Source organism: Emydura macquarii, unplaced genomic scaffold (genome assembly GCF_026122565.2).
Source record: "Emydura macquarii macquarii isolate MOO-44397 ecotype Brisbane River unplaced genomic scaffold, CSIRO-AGI_Emac_v2 contig_2676, whole genome shotgun sequence".
Lineage (NCBI taxonomy): Eukaryota > Metazoa > Chordata > Testudines > Chelidae > Emydura > Emydura macquarii.
Window position 1 is genome coordinate 2,868,403 of NW_027132813.1, and position 26,540 is coordinate 2,894,942.

The 26,540-nt window shown below is 40.3% G+C and overlaps 1 protein-coding gene across 1 annotated transcript in view; it reads left to right on the plus strand.

The window, feature by feature from the left end:
* DNAH8 (dynein axonemal heavy chain 8) overlaps window positions 1–26,540 on the plus strand; it is a 563,218-nt gene that overhangs the window by 254,036 nt on the left and 282,642 nt on the right. The window contains exons 32-35 of the mRNA XM_067565373.1: window positions 1,379–1,441; window positions 3,779–3,879; window positions 14,023–14,160; window positions 23,906–24,146. Coding sequence (XP_067421474.1) covers window positions 1,379–1,441; window positions 3,779–3,879; window positions 14,023–14,160; window positions 23,906–24,146 — 543 coding nt within the window. The remainder of the gene's footprint in view (window positions 1–1,378; window positions 1,442–3,778; window positions 3,880–14,022; window positions 14,161–23,905; window positions 24,147–26,540) is intronic.

The following is a 26,540-nucleotide window of genomic DNA, read 5'->3' on the forward strand; positions in this document are numbered from 1 at the left end:
TTTCATCTGAGTGGGCTGCAGCACTGCCTCTTTTCTTGGTCTCAATGGTGCACTTCCTGGGCATAGACTTTCTCTCTGTTACCCCTTCTTGGAAATGTGTCTGCGCAGCCCAGCTGGCCTAGGCCCTGGACCAGTGTTGTGTCTCCCCTTCTCTCTTCCCAGATTTCTCAGTAGTTTAACCACACCATCTCCCAGAACTCCAACTTTGTGGGCACTCTGGCCATACAGTTTAACTCTTCAGGGACTCATGAGAGGTGAAGTATATAATACACAAAGACTCTACAAAGGTTTCTAAACACAATTACTCTTTGCTTTAGTTAGGACAAAAACTACTACAATCCAGAAAAAAATAATGAAATCCTACATGCATTTCCTCATCTTATTTTCATCACCATCCTGAAGCATGATCTGGACTTAGATCAGAGTTCCTAGGGTGTTCAGGATCCCCTTCCTGCAGTTCATGGCTTCTCCTCTGAATCATGGAGTCTCTCTGTCTCTCTTCCAGGTCAGCTTCCTTTGATGTTGGCTGGTCCCATACTCAGAAAAAGTTCCCTGTTCTTGGAAAGCATACTCCGTTTGCTTCTTTCCCTTGCCCCAAGCTGCCTGAGTGTATCTGGGAGTTTTTCTGGGTTTATAAATCTAAATCCTATCATTAACACCTGGTTTCTTCTGATGTTTAGGGATTTTTCAGCCTCCAAGCTCTCTCCCTGCACACAAACTTAGACTAACTGGTTTCCCAGTTCCAGTAACCCTTTTTAACATACCCATTGTTTGGTCAGAGCACAATTGGATACGCCTTGTTGGAGTATCTTGCAGAGTAGCATGAGATGATTACTAAGGGTATTGGCTCAGCATTCTCTCCAAGCATTTTCTGATTTTTCTGACTCCTTTAGCAAGTTCAGTGAAGACTGCAATTGTGCTTAATTTGTGAAGTTACCCTGATTTTCACCAACTAAAGATCAGGCTCTATAGCTTTTATAAAGGAATGAATGTCCTTAATGATGAGCTCATTTTTTCTCACACTACTGAGAGTAACATTTTCAAAGCCACTTTCTCAAGCCACTTTTTGGGCATTCTTGCTTTATTCTTTACAGGACAAAAATATGGAAAACAGGAATGTATATTATATACTAATACTAATTTTGATTAGACTACAGAAATTTCTATTTTATCTAAAATATTTTTCCTTTGATACACTTTTCTAACTCTTTTGTCATTAATGGAATTTATGGGCACACTTGAATGGTTCATATGCCCCTTACATTGAATTTGACTATTTAAACAATTTTGTATGTGCTAATGGTCTGTAAATATACAATGTGCCTTAACACACTTAAAGAGTTAATATTCACTGTTTGTTATAATTTGTTTGCTTTAGGAAGGACCCATGGTTCCAAATACACCACCACAAGAAGCTAGCAATAGGTTACAGATATTCCAGGTAAGTAAAAAGTTAATTTTGAAATGTTAAATTGAGAGTCATGGCTGTGAATCAAAATGATTGTAGAAAAAGATCTATTAACATGCAACTTGATATACAATCTTGAGTATTACTCTGTAAATTACTTAGATCATAAACTCTTCAGGGCAAGGATTGTCTCTTTCTATGTGATTATACTTCATCTAGCTCTATGGGCCCTTTACTCACCAGGGATGTTTAAACACTGCTGTAATGTAAATATTAACAACAATAACAACAAGAACAAGACTTCATTTTTTTCAATGTGTTTTCTACAGACATTTTCTTCATTACAAAAAAAATTCTCAAGGGATTGTAAGGATTGATTTATGAAGCAAAAATACATAGTTGATGTGTACCTTTGCTTCATTTTGTTAGTTACAATCAAATGACTGTGTGCCTTTTCTTCAAAACAGTCATCCTTTAGAATTTTTGTTTCCTCATTAGACACTTGCTGCCAAGCTTGATAGCTTCCATTTGTCATTACCATTAGTTTATGGTCCTAACGTCAATTTTCAATTTATGCAACATTGTTCCTGTCCATGTGTGCTTGAATTATGGTAATTTTGAGACTAATAGTTTTGAGAAACTGGACCTGCTTCTCTACTTCCCTGTATTTTGTGTAGTCATTTGTATCTGTGAAGAGTAAGTACAAATTGTACGTAATGTGCTACCAGATCAGAAGAGTAATGCATTACACTTTGCAAGGTACAGGCCCACTATATTTAATGCTTTGGTAAAATTCAAGCATATGACGCTTTTACCCCTTCTTTCTATATTGTTGTGCTGTCAAAAATGCAGTCAAATTTAAAGCTGCAAAAGGGTTTTAAATACCACACTGATGGTATCGTACATACTATAGGTTGAGTGATTTTTGTCTGGCCAAGTTGGTTTTTCATTAGTTATGTGCTAAGTTTTTTATTTTTTTCCATAATATTGATTCCATTATTTTTCAAAGGAAATAAGTTATACTTATTGTCATGGTCTGTGGATAGGCTGTCTTTTCTGAGACCCTTTACAAATCCAACAATTTATCCGTTTCAGATGATAGCTCCATGCCTCAACTTCTCTTTGAGGAAGGATCCTGCTATGCAATCACTCTCTGTCTGGGCCTCCAGCTTACAACCTCCTGGTTGTCAGCTGTCTTATTTATTAGCAGTCCCAATGGTCTTGGCACTTTGTAAGAGTTTTCCTTCAGGAACCTATGGAAAGTAACAATATGCAGTGAGACAGAAACAGTTTCTTCAAAACGAAGTATGATTTGTTTGCTAAAAGGTTCACATCACTCAGATAAATAGATTTAAAATAAAAGACCTCTCTGCATACTTGGCATTCTCTGCAAGCCCCTACATAGACATGAGTTAGCCTTGGTATCCCCTGTTCTCTGAAGGACCAAATTACAGTTTGCCTGTGCAGACCCCTCACTCCCAGTCAATGTCTCCATGTCAGTCTGCGGCTTCTGAAAACTTCCTCCCTTCTTCTCTGATCCTCAGATTCTCAGTCTTGGCAAACAGTCCCTGTCACCAGGGTTGGATCTGAGAAGTCCCTCTTCATGGCTATAAACATAGCTATTGTGTGTGAGGGGATGAGTCTTAGCTAGGCTACTGGTTATCCTTTTCTTCCTTCCTTCTCTTACAACCTCTATTGATCTAATTATGCTTTCATAGTATCAGGGTAGTATCATTCAGATAAACTCAGAGGCATATGATATTTATGAAAAGTAATATAAATATTTCCTATTTCTCCACACTTACAAGATAATAATTGTCAGAATCACTCATCCTTCCTTTTTAAAAATTAAATCTTTATTTGCTTTTCATCAATCTTCTAACAGTACACCTTGCCTGACAAGTTATATAATTTTGATTCTGTTCAATGTTTTTTTCTGGCAGTGTCCACACCAGCTAATAAAATGTTTAATTTCTCCTGACTGGATGGTATAATGTGGCTTTAATTGCATATCCATTTTTATAAAATATTTCTTCAGATCTTGTCACATTTTCTCTGTTGAGCGGGAGCATATGTTATATTAAATGAGAATGTTTTTAAAAAAAATCTTATTAAATTGTAATCTGCCCCTATTGCGGCATTGCTTGTTGACACTAGAAAAAACACTGCCCACTGTAGGTAGAAATGGAACAGAATTTAAAATCAAATGTACGTTCTTTGGGGACTAAAGGATGTTGCTAGGTATTTCTTTGTATGTATACTGCAGACTTAAGATAGCTTTAGAATTGGACAGCAGTTTATGATAGTTTAGGGGATTTCTTAATTACAAAATGCATATCCTGTTTGCATTTTTAAATCTTACTTTTTCAGGCCAATTTTGATGAACTCTGGAGGAAATTTGTCACTTATTCATCTGGTGAACAGCTTTTTGGATTGCCTGTCACAGACTATGAAGTTTTACATAAAATCAGGTAACTATGGAAAATAGAGCTATCTTCAAGAATATGTTAAGTATTTTACAAAGGCTTTAATACTGGGGTGAATTGAAAAAGGACATTTATACAAAATTATATTTACTTATCTCATCATTTCTGGCAGACCTTATGTGGTATAAAAGATGCAGGGTTCCCACAACTCTTAGCAGAGGCAGGAGAATGAACTGAGGGATCCGAAGGAAGATGAAGACCAGATGTGGTCTGGAGTTAGAGCTGCAGAGTCATGGCTAACTGGGCACTTTGGCCAGGGAGTGGGACTGGCTGGAAGTAAAAGCTGCAATTGGGCTCGAAAGTAGTACTGATTAGAGCCAGGAGGTGGTGTTCCAGTTGGGGAGTGAGGAATGATTAGGATCTGGAGCCAGGCAAGGGGGATGGGCTGGGAATGCAGAGACGGAGACAGCCTGAGGGTTTGAGCAATTGGTATGCCTGGGGAAATGATATAAGAAATCACATGTACTCCAGGAAAATCTTTGCATGCCTGTCACAGAAAGTGTTGAACAGTATTCAAGTTTCCTTTGGATGGCTCACAGAGGTTTTTGCAGCTATAGTCTAGATTAACAAAACAAAACAAAACAAAACAAAACAATCCACCAAGGGAGATTACAACACAGAATCTTTGTTAATTTGCAGGTACAGTTGCATAGTACAATTCAAGAAAACATACACCATTAAACATATATGTAAAACCCAGAAGTATTAAAAACCATAGCAATTGAAAACTAAAGTTACATAAACAATTCTGCTGCTGTTTTTAACACTCAGTACATATACACAGACCATTTAACACCCATAGAACTTTAACTTTGGCCCTGTAACGAAATCCAGAGGATTAGATTCTCAGCAAGTGTGAATCAGCATAGCTCCTTTGAAAGATCAGGCCCAGAAACTTTAAAACCTTACCATTATTCATATAATTGTTCTAAAAGTTGGCCTTTCATAGAATATATTGAACTCACTCATTTCTCTCTGCGTTTGCCTGTTTGATGCTTGTGTAACCTTCTGCCAGATGGAGTTGGCAGAAACAAGGGCTGGGCTCAATATCAAGGGTTTCTTGTCAAAGATGCAATACCAAACCATCTCGAGCCCCCACACAGTTACCTAGGAAATTACACACTATTCCCTGGGTGCCCCCAAAAGGCAAAATACTTCCCCTCTCTCAAGCACAGAGCCTGAGTGTAGAAAGTAAACTTTTTTAATAAAAGGAAGGAAGTAACTCAGCACAAGTTTGGGAAAATAGTGCAAACAGGATTCATAAACTCAAAAAACCATGAGCAGAACCCACCCTACTCCAGAATACAGGGTGCTGTGTCCTTTTCCTCTCCCTTCTTGCTTCCCCTTTCCCATATCAACCATTGTAGCTGCACTATTCACCTCTCCATTGCTGGGGCTCGGCTAGCCTTCCCATCTGCTGGCTCCTGCCACTTGCTGGTCGCTGAGGCTTGGCTAGTCGGCTGAGTCTCTAGCCCCCACCTCAACTCTCTCCTTCACCTCACACATTTGGTTCCTCCTCCCATACACTTCTTCAAAACGGCAGCTGCTCATGCCAGAAAACTGGCCTCTGTCTCACGTTAAAGGTCTGATTATCAACCATTTTGAAGCCCACACCATCGTCTATCTACCTATTTTCCTTTCCTCCTTCTGCATCTGTCCTGCCTGGTGAACATCCTTCTCCCCTAGTCCTTCAGCCTTCCACATATCATTAAGGCTTACTCACTTTCACAAATATGGTGTACAATACACAGCTATAATCCTAGGCATATCTTTTTTGCAGCTTCCAGCCTATTCCACAAACAATGCCACCTTCTTTTCAAATGGCCAAATGCACACTCAACTATTATTCCTCAACTATTGAGTTAATCACTTTCTTACTTTTGTCCAAGTTGTCATGCTTCTGAACCAGAAATGGATTGCCTATAGAGCTTCTTTCAGAGCAAGATACATACTAGATGTTCAGCATAAGATCCTTTAGTGTTCTGCCCATACGGCTGAGGTTAGCATAAAGAAGGTGTGTTATGCACAGCATCACCTAGTTACTGAACACCACTCCCACCATGAATTGCTGCAAAACTCTAACCATTTATATCTCTTTGGACACTGCCTTATTCTTTTGCAACAAAACTGGGAAAAGATAACATCAGACAAATGGGTACTGGAGATAAGCTCCAATGGTTATTCAATCCATTTTACCTCCCTCTTTCCTACCCATCCTCTCTCCCAGTTCCTGTTCAGGGACCCTTCTCATAAGAGCCTGTTAGGAAATAAAACATCTCCTAAACCTTGGTGCTATAGAACCAGTTCCCAATCAACAAAAGGGAAGGATGTCTTCTCCAATTGCTTCCTGATACTGAAAAATAACAGATGATGGAGACCCATTCTCAGTCTGAGAGCACTAAATGAATACATAAAGACACAAAAATTCAAGATGATTACATTAGCAGCAATAATTCCATCTCTGGACCAGGGAGACTGTCGAGGCCTGAGAACCATACAAGATGCTTACTTTCAGATTGTGATTCCACCATCCCACAGAAGGTTTCTCAGGTTCACCTTCAGTCAAGGCCATTTTCAATACAGGGTACTTCCATTTGACCTGTCATCTGCACCCAGAATGTTCTCTAAGGTTCTATCTGTGGTAGCAGCCTGCCTTCACAAATCAGGAATCATGATATATCTGTATCTAGATAACTGCCCACTCAAGACACACTCCTTCAACAATTCCCTGTTGGCCACGTGAAAGACTACAGATATATTCACACAAATGGGACTACAAATGAACTCTCAGAAATCATCTCTGACTCCAGTTCAACATTTGGAATTCTTAGGAGCTTATTTCGATGCAGAGAAGGTCGAAGTTTTTCTCCCACTACACATGTTCAACACTCTAACCATCTTAATTGACACCATTCAGACCAGCCCCCAGACCTCAGCCAGAAATTGCCTTCAACTGCTTGGGCACATGGTGGCAGGCACCTTTGTGATAAATCATGCAAGGCTCCACATGAGTAGCCTTCAGGAATGGTTCAAAATGGTATACGCACCAGAGACAGATTGAACAAACTTCTGTCAATGCCTTCTACAGTCAAAGACTCCCTTAAATAGTCCAAAACCAGGGCAGGCAGCAGGGAAACAGTGTCTGGCCCTTAGCAGGCAATCACCCATAGGTCAGGGTAAGAAGGGGGATGCAGGCCCACCTGACTCCACTGCGTCCCAGCCCAGGGCTCTGGCAGTGATGGGTTGTCCCATCACTCGGTCAGCAGGGCTCCAGCTGAAACGTGCTAACCCGACTACAGGTCATAACACAGCCGGACGGGTGCCTGGCTCCTCTGGGCTCCTTCCTTTCCCCCTTTCCCTAGAGTACCTGGTCCCTCAAGTTGCTCCCCATTTCCTTGAGATACTCTGCCCAAGGAAAGTTCCAGAATCCCTCAGCCTCGTCGCTCAATGGCAGGTCCGGGAACTCTTCAGAGCCATCTGTGGAGGGCAGATCCTCTAAGTCGCAGGGTCCTGGGGTCTCCTCTGGCTTGCAGGAGGCTGGCAGCTTGGGTAGCTCCTTCAGGTTGCAAGATCCAGGGGTTTCCTCTGGCTTGCCAGGCTCAGGTAGCTCCCCTAGCTCTTCAGGGCCCCAGGAAGTTAGCAGCTCCGGCAGCCTCTCCTCCGGGTAATGGTCTGGTCCAGGCCCAGGTCCCGGCAGCAAGGAAGAGACGTCCTTCTCCCTTGGCCACCTTCCCCTTACTGAGTGGGAAGACCTGCCTTTTATACTTCCTGCTACTTCTACTTCTGGTCAGTTGGGGTTGTACTCCTGGGCTCCTCCCGCCAGAGGAGGTTTGGCTTTCCCTCGCCGTCAATCTCCAAGGAAGGCCACACCTCCCAGCTACAATTATATACCCTCGATGTCAGGAGAGCTTTGGCATACTATTTGGATAGAATGAAAGACTTCAGAAAATCTCCTAAAATATTTCAACTGCAGAAAGATCCAAAGGATCCTCAATCTCAAAACAAAGACTCTCTAGTTGGATATCTAACTCCATTACCTATTGCTATCATACCCGTAATCTGCAATCTTCATCTAGAGTTCAAACGCATTCCACCAGCTCAGTTTCCACTTCTGTAGCCTTTATTAAAAATGTTCCCATTACAGAAATATACAAAGCAGCAACTTGGGGATCTGCTCATACTTTTGCGGAGCATTGTGCAATCATCCATGACTCAGCATCAGACACCGGATTTGGCTCCACTGTATTATCATCAATATTAGACTTGACTCCAAAGCCCCACACCTCCATCAGGGGTAAAGCTGTAGAGTCACCTACACAGGAGCACCCATAGAGACACGACTCAAAGAGGAAGAAAAGGTTACTCACCTTGTGCAGTAACTGTGGTTCTTCAAGATGTGTCTTTATGGGTACTCCATGACCTGTCCTCCTCCCCTGTACCTGAAAGTTCTCATTAACAGGCTCTGTGGTAGAGAAGAAACTGAGGGCGGTTTGTCCGTGCAGCATTAGATAGCCTAAAGGCAGGACACGGGGCAGGGAGAGCACAGGTACAGGCCAAAAAGACACTGCTACCTAAAATCTCCAATCTGAGGCGCAGGGCCACGGATACACCTACAGTGAAGCATCCATTGGGGGACACATCTCAAAGAACCACAGTTACTGCACAAGTAACCACAGTTACTGCACATTTCTTCTGTTGAATTCTCCACTATTATAAGAACATAAGAATGGCCATTGTGGGTCAGACCAATGGTCCATCTAGCCTAGTATCCTTTCTTCTGACATGGCCAATGCCAGATGCTTCAAAGGGAATGAACAGAACGGGACAATTATCAAGTGATCCATCTTGATCTTGATCACATGTGGTCTGGGGACTGAATCTTTTTCTTTATGACTGCTGGAGTTGTGCATCTCTTTTCTCCATCCAGTTTGAGACAAACATGGTCATGGGGTTCTAGAACTGGCAATTCTTTAACTGAGCAACGTGCATTGTAAAAGTTCATAAGCTCTTTTAGCCTTTTTATTCAATTTGGGTACTCTCTTCATGTCCAGCCACTTTGGAACCATCTGTTCCAAAGTTGGAACAGTATTTCTGAGTAATCTTCTCGTCTGGAGTTTTGCTGGACTATATTCAGTAGCTGTTATTGGTACTGATCTGTAGTTAATTGATTGGTATTGATCTGTAGTTCAGAAGAGCAAAGAATGGATCTTCCTCCTGTAGGATTTTCTTGGCTGCCTATACTGCTCTCTCAGCCTCTCCATTCACTTGTGGGTAATGTGGGCTGCTAGTAATATGATCAAAATCATATTTTGTTTGGAATGACTTAAATTGTCCTCCAGTGAATTGTGTTCCTTTGTCCATCACTAGTTGTTCAGCAATCCTGAAGTGAGCAAAAGTGCACTTTAATTTCTCGATAACACATTTTATGTCTTTCAAGTACATTATTTCCATACACCTGGAAGAATAGTCCATCATGACCAGGTAATGATGTCCTCTGAATTGGCACAAATCTGCAGCTAGTCTCTGCCAAGGTCTGTCTAGTAGAGGTGTTGTTATTAAAGGTTCTTTGTGTTGTGTTGATCTGTTAATTCTGCAATTCCCACATGAAGATATTTTATTCTTTATGTCCTTGCTGATGACTTACCACTACACTGACTGGTTGGCCTGTTCATGGCATTTAGTTAATCCTTGATGTCCTTCTTGGATGAGGTTTAGAATTTCTCTTCTCATTTCATTTGAAATTACAATGCTGTTGCCTTTAATCATGCGTCCATTTGATTCACTTAGTTGTCCATGCACCGGAAAGTAGTTTAATCACTTCCTTAGTGTCCATTAGATGCTTGCGCTAGCCATGCCAATGCAACTTAGAAGTTCCTGACATGTGTTGGTTGAGATTGCTTGTTAAGCCTGGTGTAGTCTCTTTCTGAAACTGGTCTGTATGTGTTCACAGCATCCATGTACACCTTACGTCATTTTCAAGTCACAAGGAGTTGAATGCGGTGCTGGGCTCTGTGAGAGTGTCTGCTGCTACTGGATTTTTTCCAGTAACATATTTAACAATTGAGTTAAATTGTATTAACCTTATCAATAGATATTAGCATCTCTGGGGTGCTTGATACAGGTCTTTTTCATTGGCAAGGATTATAAATGGTTTATGATCTGTTATCAGTGTAAACAAATCCATTCCACACAATTATCTGTAAAAGTTCTCACATTCCAATATGCTTACCAGACACTTTTTTAATATGTGCATATAATTTTTCTGCTTCTGTGAGTGTGCAAGAGCAAAATGCAGCTGGCTTCCACTCAAATCCATGTTGTTTTCTAGGCTACACGTGTACACCTAGGCTACAGCTGCTTGCATCCTCACTGATTATTGTGACTTTGTTCACATTATAGTACTTGAGAATTGAGCAGTTAAGATAATTTATTTTACCTTTTTTAAGGCAATTTCTTGATTTGACCACCAAAGCCACGATGTGTTGGACTTTAATAGTTCATTTAGTGATTCTGTCATAGTACAAAGGTCTTGTTGGTATTGACCAAGGTAATTTACCATCCCCAATATACATCAGTTAGTTGGTGCATTCAATTCAGGAATTGCTTTTACTTTCTCAGGACTATTATTGATTCATCCTTTGTTTATTGTCTGTCTCTGAACCTCAATTTGGAGTAGGTGGAAAATACACTGTTCTTTGACTAGCTTCAGTCTGGACTGACTGATTGGACTTAGAACTTCGTAGAGAGTTTTTTGCGTTCTTCCATCAACAACCCATATAGTAAAATATCATCCATAAAAACTACGAGTCCATTTGTGTTTGTTAATTATTCTGCCATCTTTTTTTTGGAAAATTTCAGGTGCAGCGGTAATCCCAAAAAGTAATTTTCAAAGGCAAAATATCCAAAAGCGTGTGAAAAATGTAGTCAGTTTAGCACTTTTTTGGGCTAAAGAAATGTGCAAGAATCCACTCGAGGCATCCCTCTTGGAGAATATTGTAGCTCCTTTCACTGTGGGAGGGAAGTCATCCAGTGTTGTGATATATTTTTCTCTCACAACTGCTTCATTAAGTCTTTTAAGATCTACACAGATTCATATTTTCCCATTTTTCTTTATAACTAATACAACCAGGCTGTTGGTTCAGAGATTTTCTTGATTATGCCAATCCATTCCATTCTCTTTAACTCATTCCATTCTCTTTAACTCGGTTTCCAATTTGTGATAGGAATCGTATGAGGTGTGTGTACACTATATGGTTCAGCATTGCCTCTTATGGTTATTCGTACTAGGTCTCCTTTCAAATGTCTCATGTCAACAAATATTCAATCGAGTTCTTCCACCTTTCTCATTAGGCCCATCATGGCTGCCACACAGCAGCTGAGAAGGCTATTGGTCTTTCATCCTTTAATCACATATACTCTGAATGCAAATCTTTTGTCTTCATAAGTTGTTTCTTTGTTGAACTGGTTCATGTAGTTCAAACTACCTCCAGGGCTAGTCAGTATTGTGTCAGGTGTTTTCAGCTCTGGGAGGGGTTGAAGGTGATTTTAAATCCTTCTGAGATGATTGTAACGTCAGCTCCTTAGTCAATTTTAAAGTCAATAGCCTTTCCATGATTATTGAGTTTCACTTTCCAGGCAGGCTCTGTGTCATCACCGCTGATAAATTCCAGGAACAATGGTTCTTGGTTGTCTGTAATATGAGTGAACTCCTTTGTTTTGCTATTTAACTAGTTCAGACTGCTTTGCCATCTGTATACCTGTGGATAGACTTAGGTCTATTTTAAATTGTAGCTGTTGTGAAAGATTTTTTTATCTGTTAATCCAATAACCAGCCTGTTTCTGGTATTTTCATGTTTTCCAGAACCCAAATCACAGTTTTTAAACAATGTGTGAAATGCTTTTATAAAACATTCTACATTTCCCCTCTGGTTCTTGAATTCTCTGGTGGAAACATGCTTTGTCATAAACTACATTTATGTGGGGTATAAAGTATGCATCACATGTATCCAGAACCCTTTCATGGTTATTTTTGTTAGAGTCTTCAGTAAATTCAAAGGATTTAAAGATACACTCTGATTTCAACCTCATATCATAAATTAAAGAAGATACCTGAATATCTACACTTTCCTAGTGGAGTTTTGTGGCAATTCAAAATCTTGAAAATACCGCTTCCAATCTGTCCAGCTTTGATGAACCTTCACAATGAAGTTTTCTGGGGCATTAAAGAGTCACATGCTGATGAGATCCTGCTACCTTTGTTGCTTTTTTTCCTTTTGTTTGCAACCTTTGTTGCTTTTTTCATCTTTTTTCTGTTCTCCTCTAGCCTTGTTTACTTCTGACATCATGTCATGCTCCTTCACCAGATATTGACTGGCTATAGAACTTTCTTCTTAGTGAGATACACACCAGGCATATTCAGTACAAGAGCTTTAATGTTCTGCCTGTATGGCTCAGGTTAGCTTAAATAAGGTCTGATATCAGAGTGCCACCTAGTGGCTGAGCAGTATAATACAATTTAGCGTTCCATTACACAAGTGCCCTTTGAATGGCTTCATTAATCAGGGAAGCAGAGGATAAGCTGTGGTCTTCCAGGGTAACCAGAGCAATCTCCACACACTAATGTCCACAGTGGTCCTGGGAGCGAATAGTCTTTTCTCTGTTAATTTAAATAGTACTGAGTTTAAAAAAATCAAAGCATCATAGATCTTCAAGACCATCCTGCATTTATGTTTGTAAATCTGCCATGGTGATCAACAGTCCTTGGAACACCATGGAGAAATACCCATTGCTATTTGTTACTACTGAGCCCTGGGGGAGGAGGGAGGGAAATAATAGACACATGGGTCCCATCAATTGCCCTAGTACAGTTTGGGAACCCCATACATGCAAAGCCATCAATAATCTATTGGGTTACCATGGTTTGTAACCCAGTGCAACAGTACCTTATGCAAGACATCACACACCTTCATGACAATGGCCCTTATGTTCACCTTCCTATGCCGATTTTGTTGGCTACAGGCTGGTAGCATTCAGAGGTGGCAAGCTTCCAGACAGTCATGGCAACCTGCTTTTCCACAGGTATGGAGCACCTCGTTGACACAATGCTGCTGCAGCTCTGTGGCTAGTTCAACACATATCTAAAAAAGGTTGCCTTCATCGTTCTGAAATTCTCTTGCTGCTGTAAGTCATTGCAGGTCTGCACATCGGTTTTTCCCCACTGATTGATGCTGGTTTCCTGAACTCAGAAACAGTGCTGCATGGTGTGAGGCTGCTACAGGAACAGCTCTTGTATTAGTAGTTGCTTGGTGTCATTCTCTTTTTCCTCATCCTCATGTGGCTTCCTCTGCTGCAGCTGAAGCTCAGGCTTCTGTTGCTGCCACATCATCTGCTTGGTGGTGCACCAGGCAAAGACCAAAACCAAAGTTATCTAGCTTCAAGAGCTGAAATATAGCTCAAGCAGCCTCTGTAAATTTGTGGTTACCAGCACAGTTTTATAGAGCATTGTTGGATCTGTGCTGGCCAACAGCAGTTTGAAAATTATTCTTGCTCATCCAGAAAAGAAGCATGGGGATTTTTAAAAATTTGAACCCACCTGGCTTCTGTTATGCATCCCACTATGCATAATGAGAAAAATCCCAGAATGCATACTGCTCAGTGGCAAAGTAAAGGACCATAGGATATCCTCAGAGAATGCCATGTGCCTAGTACGCAGAAAGCTGCTACCGTGTGAACGCAATGCAAATTGAAAGAGGGCATATCCAACTTGTGTGCATGCTATTAGTTCAGTTTCTCTGTTGTTTTTAACTAATGTGCATCAAGTCAGTCTGGTATACCTCCTTCCATGTAGACAAGCCCCTAATTAGTCTATCTGAAACTTTTGCAATATTGTTATTAATATTAAACAACTTAAATATCGGGCTATTCTGACTAGTACTTCACATTATCTTATTACTTGAGTGCTGTTAGTGTTCTCAGTGCTAGAGTACATAGAAGACACAGCTTTCTATCCTCAAAAGATCGCACTCTAAAAAAATTTCAGTTATACTCTGGTACTCATAATAAATTAGCAGAAATTATTACACTGTGTTTCAGAAGCTGATTATTGTTTATATGGTTTTTGTCTTGTAGGAAGGAGCTAGGATTGCTTCAGAAATTATATGGATTATATGATACTGTAATGAACAATATCAGTGGGTATTATGAGATACTCTGGACAGATGTAGACATTGAAAAAATTAATGCTGAACTTCTGGATTTTCAAAACAGGTATTTTTCCTAATCTGAGCTTTTTACCAGGATAGAATTGAATATAAATAATGATAATTGCATTAAGAACAACTTAATATCTTTAAAACAACTTGATATGTATAAATTTGGGAAATTTGTTAATAGTGTTTGTCACAGGGTATCTGATCCCTTTAAGGGGAGATGGGTCCCAGCCCCAGCTGTTACAAATCGGGTGCTGCCTGGCTGAGGTTGTGGGACTAGGTTCAGATGACAACCTGAAGAGTACCTGTTCCTTATAAAGGCCAACAAGAGCTCAGGGCTGGAAAACTGCAGGGAAAGAACCCAATCATTAGGTGATTCCCATACAAACGGTTTAGAGAGTGAACTGCAGGGATTAGAAGGGCTCCTGCAGGAATCCCTGGGTCAGGGCAAGGATGGGGATAGGGAGGCACTGAGAGAGATGAGAGAAAGGATGGTAGGAACTATAGACACTGTTGGGTGAACTATTTATTTTGGTATTTTTCCTAAGTTTTACTTGTTAGTCAGTAAACTGTGCCCAGAGGCAAGGGTGTGCAACAGACTCTGGTGTGACATTTATCCTATCTGGTGGGCTACTGAGCTAGCTCACTAGCTTAAAGTATTGACTGTAAAATTAAAATTTGGGAATCTCTTGAAACATTATTTACTATTGTTAAAATATACAGGTAATCTAAAATGACTTGAGACACTGAACACACTTCAGTATTATGTGAGGTAATATAGCATGGAGGATGTGGGCTAGGCTTATGGGACAAAGTAGATGTTTTTCTTCAACACAGCTTCTTTCCTTATTTACCACTAGTGGATTAATGCCCCCCACCTGTGGAATTTGGAGGCAGTCCAAAGTTGTTGCTGTAGGCTCCAGGGCTAAGCCTCATCCTGCAACTCAAACTACCAGATTTTCTGGGGGTTATAATAAATTGGTGATTCAATTTCTCCTGTGCACTTTGTTTTATAACTTTAATTTTTATTTGTTGTTGTGCAGCAGTAATTTATAATCTTTCTTCCAACTTCTCTTCCCTTGGATAGGGTATTTGGTAGTGTGGTGGTTTCAGTCACCTGTATCTGTCACTGCTGTGCCCCCCCCCCTTGGATTCCTTTGCCTGCCCTCCTCAGAGGCAGTGATCTCCCACAAACACCACACTAAATCTATGTGGTGTTACCTATGTGAAGCAGCATGTAATGGCACTACAGAGGGTGAATTATGTCCTGCCTGTTACAGCCAACCCTTGCATAGCCAGGGCACAAGGCTCAGAGTTGGATGGACATGTCAGGACACCACTTTCTCCCAGGAGCTGTGACTCCAATACACAAAGGCCTGGAGGTTCTGAAAATTGTGGGAAGAGGGATGAGGAGGACATTATCTATCTAACCCAGAGAGTAAGTCCAATGTCAGAACTGGGCTGGAGTAGAAAACCATCTGAAAGGATTCGAAGTCGCACCTCTATCTCAACCTCATATTGAAGTATAAACTTAGCTCCCTGGGGAAAAAAAGCAGGGCTCCTACACAGCCATTGTCCTCTCATGATGAATCAGGATTCTTATGATGTTCAGAGGTAAGGTGAATAAAAGGTTATTTTTCTTGAAGTGTCCTCTACATATTTCCACTCTGGGGATATGTGCTGACCAGTGCGGTTGAACAGTGCAGGCTTCTATTAATAGTGTCTGATGATTCATGTGCCCTTTTCCGCCCCTGCCCTCAGCATCTGATCATGTTCTGAGGGCGTGGCTGTAAAAGGGGATGCAGCAGTGGTTACCATCTCAGTTCCTTCCGACTGCTGAATGGATGGATGTGAGCCTTCTTGGAATTTAAAATCCTTAAGAGAATTAGTTATAGATGCCGTATTTATTATTTTTAATAGTTACATAGTTAGTACTTAGTGTTAGCGCTAGTTACTGTTTGTTATTGCAGATTCAAAGATCAAGAAGCATGGTTTTAAAAGATGGATTATGTCCGCCAGTTTTTTCAGAATCAGATACCTGTTTTTGCTGTTTAAGACATTTAGGAGCAGGGCATTCTCCTTTTTGTTGCTTGATGTGTGGTATTTTCACATTATGAACTAGGATGAACAGGCATAACCTTATCAATTAAAACCTCCAGATCCAAGGTTGCTAAGATTCCAGATAATAAAAGCAAGAGGCCGGGTTTGGCTCCAAGCCCTTCCAGTTCCACAAAGTCTTTTGTGGTTAAACCATCAATCTGGGCACCAAGCTCCAGTTCCAGAGTCTGAGCACTCAGTAACAAAGTCCTCTGACCTGGCTCCAAAGAAAATACCAGCATCAAGGAAATCAAGTTTGAAAATTCTATGGAACTAGGGCCCTCAGTTTTGAGGAAGAAAAAGGCCAAGAGAGAACAGCTTTCTGAAGATTAATTGGTTCCCTCAGATAATGAGCATGCAGATCAGAGACACAAGGAAGGGGATTCTAAGAACACTGAGCATTTTCATTGGACAGTTCTGAGGAAATCTACAGTCCAGATATTATACCAGCACTGTTAGTATCTAATGCAGGAGTCTGCAGAACTGCATGCCTCTGGTCCAGTTGATTTTTCTACAGCGAAGAAAGACCTTGATAAGGATCCGTCTCTACACTCTAACTCAGATGACCCCTTTGTAATGTTGCCTCCACCTCCCAGGACACCTTCTAGATTTCATAGGAGAATGATATCTCCTGTGTCAATGTTAAGAATACCAACCTTGGTAGTATTCTTGAACATGTCATTGTCAGATCTGGGCTCGGATCCACATTCAGAAGAAGAACTGGATCCAATGACACTATCTTCATTAGATACTGACAATTCCAAGGATGTGGATTCCCCTGACTCTCACATGATACTAACTAGGCAAATTGGTGGAACTGGCAAGTGCTTTCCTGGGTTCTTTGGCTTTATTAGCCAGCTCTGGGCCTTCCGTACCAATCTTCTTCCAAAATCATGTCTCTGGTTCAGAATGAAACCGGAGAGTTTTTGCGGGTCTGCAGCATTCAGATCTAAGTTATACAGATTCAAGACACCCAGACTTGAGGGAATATTCAGATCTAAGATATTTAGATTCTACGCTAACAGATCTGATAACAGGAGACAAATCCCCTACTCTAATTCAAGATGCTTTATATGATGAGGAAGAGAAAATTGAGGTTCCTCTACAGACAAATATTTGCACAACCAGGACCCTATGGGCAGATCCTCTCCAGCAAAAAACATTCAAGTAGCCTAAGCTGCTTCTGAGGATGCCGTTCAATTCCAAAAATTAGTCAGCAGAATGCTTTCTATGTTGAAACTAGCCTCAGTTTCATTGGAGGAAATTTTGCATCCTGTTTTTTACATACTTGAAAATACTTCTTCAAACAAGGGTTATCTGCCCCTTTTGGAAGGTCTATGGCAATCAGCAAAATCAGCATGGAATACCCCCATCTTCTTGACAGCCAACTGCAGAAAAGGTGGATAAGCTTTAACAGATTCTGAAAGAAGAGTTTTCTTTCTTCCATGTACATCCTCCACCTAATTCTCTGGTGGAGGCTGCAAGAATGCAAAGATCAAGATTGGGATAACTTTACATTCTACTCCCAGTGACAGAGAAGGGAAAAGATTGGATTCCTTGTGGGGGAAGCTATTCTCATCATCTTCTCTATACATAAGAATAGCTAACTTCCAGGCCATTATGTGGGACAAAATATCTCTTTTCACAAGAACCTTTCTGATGAACACTCTGGATTAGCAAATGTCCTCATTAAACCGAGGGCATCCTTTTATGTCTCATGCACATCTTCAAGATCGGAAACAATAGAACTGTCTCTCAGAAGAAATGCCTGGCTGCATTCCTTTTCTCTTCCCTAGGAAACAAAGTTTAAGGTTAAGGGCATACTGTTTGAGGGCATTGGTCTGTTTAGTTAAAAAATGGATGAAGTACTGGAAAAAATAAGAGACAAGATCAGCAACTAAATTCCTATGTCCCTTGCAACCTTTCAAGAGGAGATTTCCTGCACCTCTTTTCAGATAACAAAGACAGAATTCTTCTTTGTCATCATCATTGATTTACTTCAAGGGTAGACAACACTACCACTACAACAACCCTCTACTTCTCAGTCATATGACAGATGCCCATTTAGATACAAGATGAAGCAAATGAATGTGTTCACCACTACTTTACCTGAGTTAGTCTGCAGATTTGACATGATGTTTGAGAGCAGCAAACCAACCTTGGAGTCTATTTCCCTTGCATTTGGAGACCATTTAAGCCAATGTTACACTGAGTAGCTAAAGATCACTGACAGATGGGTTTTGGACATTTTAAAAATGGTTATATTATCTAGTTTGACACCTTCTCCCCAAACCAATCCCCTCTCTCCATCTCTTTTCAGGGATCCCCACTCACAAGTTGGTGGTAAAAACTGAAATCAACTGCCTACCAACAGAGGGCACAATGGAGAAGGTTCCAATAAATCTCAGGAATCTGGGGTTCTACTCCCACTATTTCCTAGTTCCAAAGAAAGATAGAGGTCTTCATCTGATCTTAGATTTAAGCCAAACAAGTACACTCGAAGGATTCACTTCAGAATGTTAAATCTAGGTCCCATTATTCCTTCACTATCTAGTCTAGATTGGTTTACTGCTCTCTACCTCAAAGAGGCTTATTTTCATATTTCGAAAAGACTATCACACACCTTCGCTTTGCCATAGGGCAGGACCATTTGCAATATAGGCCATTGCATCCTTAGCATCCTGAGTCTTTACAAATGTCTATCTGTAGCTTTTTTCCAAAGACAAGGGATTTTTGTGTTTCCATATTTAGATGATTGGCTTCAAAAAGTAACTTTAGAGGACATGCTGAAAAAGGCCCCACAATTCACATGCTCTCTGTTCCAAAGTTTGGGTTTCTTAATAAATGAGAAGAAATCCTTATTAACCCATTCAAAGAATGTTCTATTTATTGGAGTACTTCTCAATTCCAAAAAATCAAAGGCTTACCTTCTGGAGGAAAAATTCCTGAAGATAAAATGAACCATTCAATCTTTACTTCAATGTCCATCTCAGAAATTAAAGTTCTTTTTATCATTAATGGGTTGATGGCATCCTCCATATGTCATGCCTTATGCAGTATTAAGGATGAAACCGCTTCAGAACTGATTGGCAAAGAGCTACAGACTGGCAGCAGAGATCATGGAGCTAACACTTATCATTGCAAGGAAAATCCAAAGATTTGTATGATGTTAGATCGATCAGAAACATGTTCTGAGAGTAGTGATGTTCAGCCCTCCCTCCCCATCTATGATAATTACAACAGATTCCACAAAAATACGCTGGGGTGCAGATCTCAACAAGTTTGTAACCAGAGGTCTCTGGAATCACCAGGAGTGTCATCTGCATATCAGCATTCTAGAGTTAAGAGCAATTATGTTGGCATTCAGATAATTTCTTCTCCAGACACAAGGGCTGGTGGTTCAAGCAGACACATACAATATTACAGCAATCTACTATGTAAATAAACGGGGAAGAGCCCAATCATCACAGTTTTGCAAGGAGGCAGTGAAACTTTGGGATTGGTGTTCAGTCCATGAAGTGTATCCAGTTGCTATACATCTGGCAGGATTGTTCAACCCAGATTAGCAGACCAACTAAACAGGGAATCTTCCCAGATGAATGGTCCTTGAAAGATTCCATGATTGAGGATTTCTTTGCTCTTTGGGGTACTCCAAAGATAGATCTGTTTCTAATTCAACACAAAATGCCAGTACAAGTATTTTTGTTCAAGTGGATACTCAGTCTCTAACAGATGTGTTCTTCCTCAGTTGGGGCAGACAGCTAATATATGCTTCCCAGACATTCCTGCTAATGTTGAAAATTGTGAAAAAAATCAGAAAGGACTCGGCAAGGATGATAGTGATCACCCTAGCATGGCTGAGACAACAGTGATACACAGCCTTGCTCCTTCTTTCCAAAGAAAACTTCAGATGCTTACCAGTGTCAACAGACCTTCTGACACAACAACAAGGGAAAGTGTACCATTCAGATCCATTGTCATTGCATATGACAGCAAGGGCAATAGGATTTGGATGAAGTTAGATAAATCCTTCTCTGCAAATATACAACATGTTCTACTAATTTCTAGAAGACAATCAAATAGGAAATGTTATGAGTTAAAATTTTCGCTATGGGTATCTGGTAAGAATATGGATCCTGTGTCAGCCCCTATTCAATCTATATTAGAGTACTTGTTATATTTAAAGAATAAAAGTTTATTACATCATTAAAGGGGTATTTAGCTGCAATAGCAGCTTTTATTTGCAAATTGATGGTAATTTAGTATTCCGACATGATGATGTTAAATAAGTTTTCTAAAGAGTTACTACATTTGTATCCCCCCAGTAAGAGATCCTATTGCACCATGGGATTAGAATTTATTATTGTCCCAGTTTATGTCTACCCTTTAAGTCCTTATCTTTTTGTTCCTTATTTAAGACTGCTTTTATTAAACAATAACATCAGCCAGGAAGATTAGTGTACTTCATACTTTAATGGTTGACCTTCCATATATGAGTTTTTATAAAGACAAGGTAGTTCTTCATCCACCTTCAAGATTTCAAAAGTCCACCTTCAAGATTTTCAAAAGTCATTTCTGAGTTCCATATCAATCAGTCCATCATTTTACCAGTGTTTTTGGCCAGACTTAATTCAAATAATAGTGAATCAAAATTACAATGTTTGAATGCAAAACAAGTTTTATCATTCTATTTCAATAGGACTGAGGATTTTAGAAATTCACATTAATTGTTTCATATGCAGGTAACTATAAAAGGAATTTCACTTCTGCATAGAAATTTCCTAAATGGGTCGGACAAAATATAAAGGAAAGTCATGGTCTGTTCAGCTGAGAGTGCACTCCACTAGTTCAATAGTGGCCTCAGGAGCATGTTTGAAACATGTCCCATTAGTAGAAATTTATACAGTGGCCACATGGAGTACTATACATGCATTTATTGAACGTTATTTGTTAGATTTGGCAACCAAGTAGGATGCCCAGTTTGGTAGATCAGTTCTTCAGTCAATGTTTAGTTGGGACACCTTACCCACCATCTGGTTAACTATATAACAATCCCAAGAGTGGGAATATGAAAAGAACACTTGAAGAAGAAATTAAGGTTATTTACTTGTATCCATGGTTCTTCAGGATGGACTCTGCACATTCACAATCCACTGTCTTCCATTGGCTTGCCATTAGCGATGGAAGGAACTGAAGCAATTACTGCTGTCATGCCCTCCTTTATAGTCATGCCCTCAGAACATGTTCAGATGCATAGTGAAGGGACAGAGAGGGGTGTGTGAACAATTGATTAGGCACTACTTGTAGAAAGCTGCACCGTTCAACAGTGCTGGTCTGTGTATATCCCAAAAATGGGAATATTCAGAGTCCATCTCAAAGAACCTCGGTTACAGGTGTGTACCCTTAATTTCTTAGTGCTCTAGAATCCTTTCTGTTCAAAGTATATTCTTTCCAAAATTCCTGGGAAATAGTTTTTCCTTCATTTGTTTTAGTCTTTTACATAACTTGTCATGGATTTACAGGGTCTATGCCATGCTCCGGCCTTTAAACAGTCCACTAGGAATAACCCCGTTAGTCTGCCAGATCCCAAGGGTCCACATTTTTCACAAGGGCAGGCCACACAGCCTCAGCTACTACTAGATTGGGCCTTTGGGCTCCAGCAAACCCTGTTTCTCACTGTGAGCTCTTACAATGACTCAATCTTAGTTCAGACTCCATAGGGACTTCTATACCTTCAAGAAGCAATGGAAATTGAATACTTGTAGTGAAAGAGGGAAGCCTTTTCAAAATGAGATAGCATTTCTTAGTCAACTGGAATACAGCATCTAGATGTCCTTGGTTTAGCATGGTAAAGCTAAACTCACGTCAGAGTTCATATTGGTAGGAGCAATGGCCCAAAGATGCCATGTCTTCTGAGACCCATCTTGGCTCCAAATTTCTGTCTGTGTATATCTGTGTGAGTCCAGTGACATCCTTAAAAATAGTCCCTTGCCAACATAATCCTTTCTATCTGTGGTCTTTTCACTGTGCATCCCTGCAGACTGTTAAAGGAAGAAGCTAAATTTACTCTTGGTTGTAGCTCACTAGGTGTTAATGTCCTGGCCATTGGCTTTGCTACTGCCAGTGCAGAGACTTCCATTCATATGCATTTATTCTATTCATTTCATGTAAATATATTTGCTTTCAAACCAGACCTTGTCTACTCTAGAACTTACTTCGGTATAACTTACATCACTCAGAGGAGTGAATAATCCACAGCCCTGAGTGATGTAAGTGCCATGTGTGAATCCCTGATGTTTAACAATCTATCCCAGCTTGTATTTCGCTTGTACACTCTGGTTACCTTTTGCAGATATGAAGAAAAGCTCTGTGAAACTCAAAAGTTTGTCCTCTCTACCAACAGAAGTTGGTCCAATAAAAGATATTACCTCATCCACCCTGTCTGCCTCATATCCTGGGACAACACAGTTGCAGTAATAATGTGACACAAACTGGCATGCCTAGAGAGCGAACGATATATCTCAAATATACAGAGCAGACACTAGTTGTACTCTGCACATATCATTCCATCCAAAATGTCAGGGCCTTAGGGCTACAAGTTGCTTTAGGCAAAATGCTAAATTCCTGTATCAGCCCCTATGCTAGACATCTGGGAAATATTTCTGGAGAAGGATTCCTTCTGGAGAAAGAACTCCATCTACAAGTCTCTAGTTGCACTGTGGAAAACAGTTTGAGGAAGAATTGCAAAGTAGGCTTCCATTCCTCTACAAAGCATCCTTTGGTAGGAAGGTATTACTGGGTTGGTTCCCAAATAATTCTTTAAATTCCAAAGCTCTGGCTTTATTTGGGGGGACAGTTCGACTTCAACTATTATACTATTCTAATACTTAAAACTGCTTTTTTTTCTTTCCCTCCTACTTATGTGATTCATTGCTCACTACTTCCCATTAACAAGGTGAGAAATTATGCTGCAGAATGTGAAATATTTTACCTGATTTTCTTTCTGCTAGCAGGTTCTCCTTTCTTCAATCCACTGTGCTAATCTGGTAAACAACTGGAATACAATTTGTAACAAACAGTTTTTTTTTTCTCAAAAGGGAGAATTAGATATATATTTGCCTGACAATTAGCTATAATATATCAAGTATGTGTCTTAATGCTACTAATAAATTGCTGAAATATTTCTACAACTTGGAAGAATATTACTGATTATCTGAGTTGTAGGATTAGATTTAGTTCTGAAATCTTCAGCAATTATATTGAACTCTCTCCAAATTTAAAATAATCCATTAATAATGAATGAGGGGAGAAACTGCTAACAGAAAATGATTGGATAATAAATCTTGCATTTGCATTAGAAGATTACTTAGTTGGAGTTCTGTTTAATCCACCACCTGTGTGAATAGGATTGAAGGAATAACATTATGCTTTTTAGAACAGTGCTTACAATAATTTTTGCAGGAAAGATAGACAGCAATATCACTGATACACCCTTTAAATGAAATTGATATAAGTCAGCAGACTAATTTTTAGCCATTGTTACTAAGAATATAATTTTGAGTGAAACAATTATGTCTGCTTTAAACCTCCTAATTTGGTTTCAAATAGGCATAAAAATATGTGAAGATCCTTTTTTGATAAAATATTAAATCAACAATATAAGAAGTGTACTACTGCATCAATTATTATTATTTACTGAATTAAAGGTGTCGCAAACTTCCCAAAGGACTTAAAGACTGGCAAGCATTTTTAGACCTCAAGAAAAGAATAGATGATTTTAGTGAGTCATGTCCACTGTTGGAAATGATGACAAATAAAGCAATGAAGCAGAGACACTGGAATCGCATTGCTGAAACAACAGGACATCAATTTGATGTGGAATCAGATTCTTTTTGTCTTCGAAACATCATGGAAGCACCACTTCTTAAACATAAGGATGATATTGAGGTAAGTACACATATTACTTTTGATCCTTCATTTTATATTTTCAGGAAAGAACAAAATAAAAGTTATATTTGTGATGCATTTGAGGACATAGTTATTGTCCATTATAGAATCATAATACTGTAGAGCTGGAAGAGACCTCTAGAGATCATTTAGTCCAATCCTCCCCATGGACCAAGTACAACTAGGTCATCTCTGACAGGTGTTTGTCTAACCTGTTCTTAAAAATTTCTAATGACAGGGATTCCACAACCTCCCTTGGTAGCCTAGTTCAGTACTTAACTATCCTTGTATTTAGAAAATTCTTCCTAATATCTTCAGATAATTTGGGTTTTCCTATTCCTTACGTCCCCACAGCAATCTGCTGGATCAGTGGACGAATTGGTCTCCATTTGATTGAAAAACTGTTCACCAAGCAGAACATTTTTTTCAGCCACGAGACACTAATTTCTTTTCTGCTTCCAGCAGTTTCATTGTTTTATGGAACATGACAGACAGCTTTAATAGTTTCAGTTACCACAGCCACAGAAACCCTTTCTCTCCAAATAGCTACCTTTTCCTGTTTAGAAGCCTGATCAATAGAGCCCACAGTACTTGTAATTTCTCTTTGTCCACTTGCATTAATACTTCAGATAGGCATATTGGCGTTAGAACCCTTTCACAACACAAGTGCTGGCAGCTTCAGACTCCAGTTTGGAACCACTCAATGAGGTATACCTGGGCCTAGTCATATTCATCCTCATAGCATTTATCGAAGCACAAGCTTTTATAGAAGCCTTCTCTTAGAAGCCCTATGCACTTCTCAATAACTGGAAAGGAAAACAGTGTGGATTCAGGAGCTGTTCATCTCCAGAGTGAACACTCCCTCAAATTGTGCTGTTCTTCTTCAAGTGATTGCACATGTCCATTCCATTCTTGGTGTACATGCACCCCACACATAGTTGCTGGAAATTTTTTCCTTCACTGGTACCCATTGGGGCTGCTAAAATGCACTCTGCTGCCACGTGCCAATGAGGTCAGTATAAAGGACCCAGCCAAGAACGCTCCTAAGTTCCTTCTTACCCTTTGTGACAGTTGCTGAAACTGCTCTTCTTACATTTGCAAGTTCTGTGAATGGACTGTGTTCTCTTGTATTGTAAATAGTGTTATTAAGGTTATTAGTATTTAGTTAGTTAGGTTTTGGGTTTTTTTTTTTACCATCTCAGAGTTTGTCGACTCCCAGCACTGAGGGATACCTTGGTCATGAGGCTTCAAGCCCTGCATTTCCTGAAATAAGGCTCTGTCTGTGAGCGACCTGCACTCAAGGGGCTTGAAATACCTATGGGAAGCTCATATTGGAGAGCGATGCCAAATTTGAAGGGACCGTAAGCATCGCACAAAGAAAGTTTCTGAAGCCAGGGTAAAGTTTCTACTCATGGAGATGGCCTTTAGACCTCCATCTGAGTCCGGTTAGTCAGAAGCTACGCTGACTGCACTGGTGTCAGTAAAGGAGCACAACTCCTACTGTACCTGAGTTCCAACACTGCTTACCAACTCCAGGGTCTAAAAAGAGGCATAAGAAGCAGACTGCTGAAAGGGGGAGATCCCCAGCATTGACGTCTGCCAGGCATGGGGATAAGAGTTAAATGCAGTCTAACTCTGAGCATTCCTCTGCTTCAGTACTACAGAAAATAGCACTATTGATTGTGATTACATCAAATCTGGAGCCAGAAGGAGTTTCTTCAACATCTGTGGCACCTCACTGAACTGGCAGAACCAACCACACTGGAGGCATTTGTGGTTGCCAAGGCCTTCCTGACCTTGTTGTTGCCAGTATTGCCAGCAGTACAAGAATTATGCTATCAGTGTTGGCAGACAAGGAAGAAACAGCAGGATTGCTACAACACTCACTACCATGCCAACCTCATGTACCTGATGGCTCATCCTTCGATACCATCAAAGGGGAAATCTGTGATGCTCAGTTCTTTGTGGGCCTCTTCATCTCAGCATTGGTTGCTGGCAAGTCTGGAATCGCACCTACATGGTCAACGGAAGGAGAGTCATCATCTTCCAAATCGGAAGCCAGGTCTTTCATTTCTGTCTTCGGAGCCACTCTTGCTACTACTCCAGATATTTCCACCTTTCCGTGGGTCTGCTCACAGGAGTACCATCGAGTCGTTGACTAGGAGGCCACTGGCGGTCTACTCCTGTCCAGTGGTCTTTTTGGAATCTGTGAAGTTTGGAAACTGTGAGGTTTTCCCCTCATTTCCAGGTCATATTCCAGGCACTCCTGTTTGGTGACCTTGGAAATGTATGCAGCACCTACCCACTGGGCAGCATTTGTTCCTGACTCCAGTACTGTGCCCAGTACCGGACTCCAGGAGCTGGCTTAACAGGACCCTGCAGATCAAGAAAGGG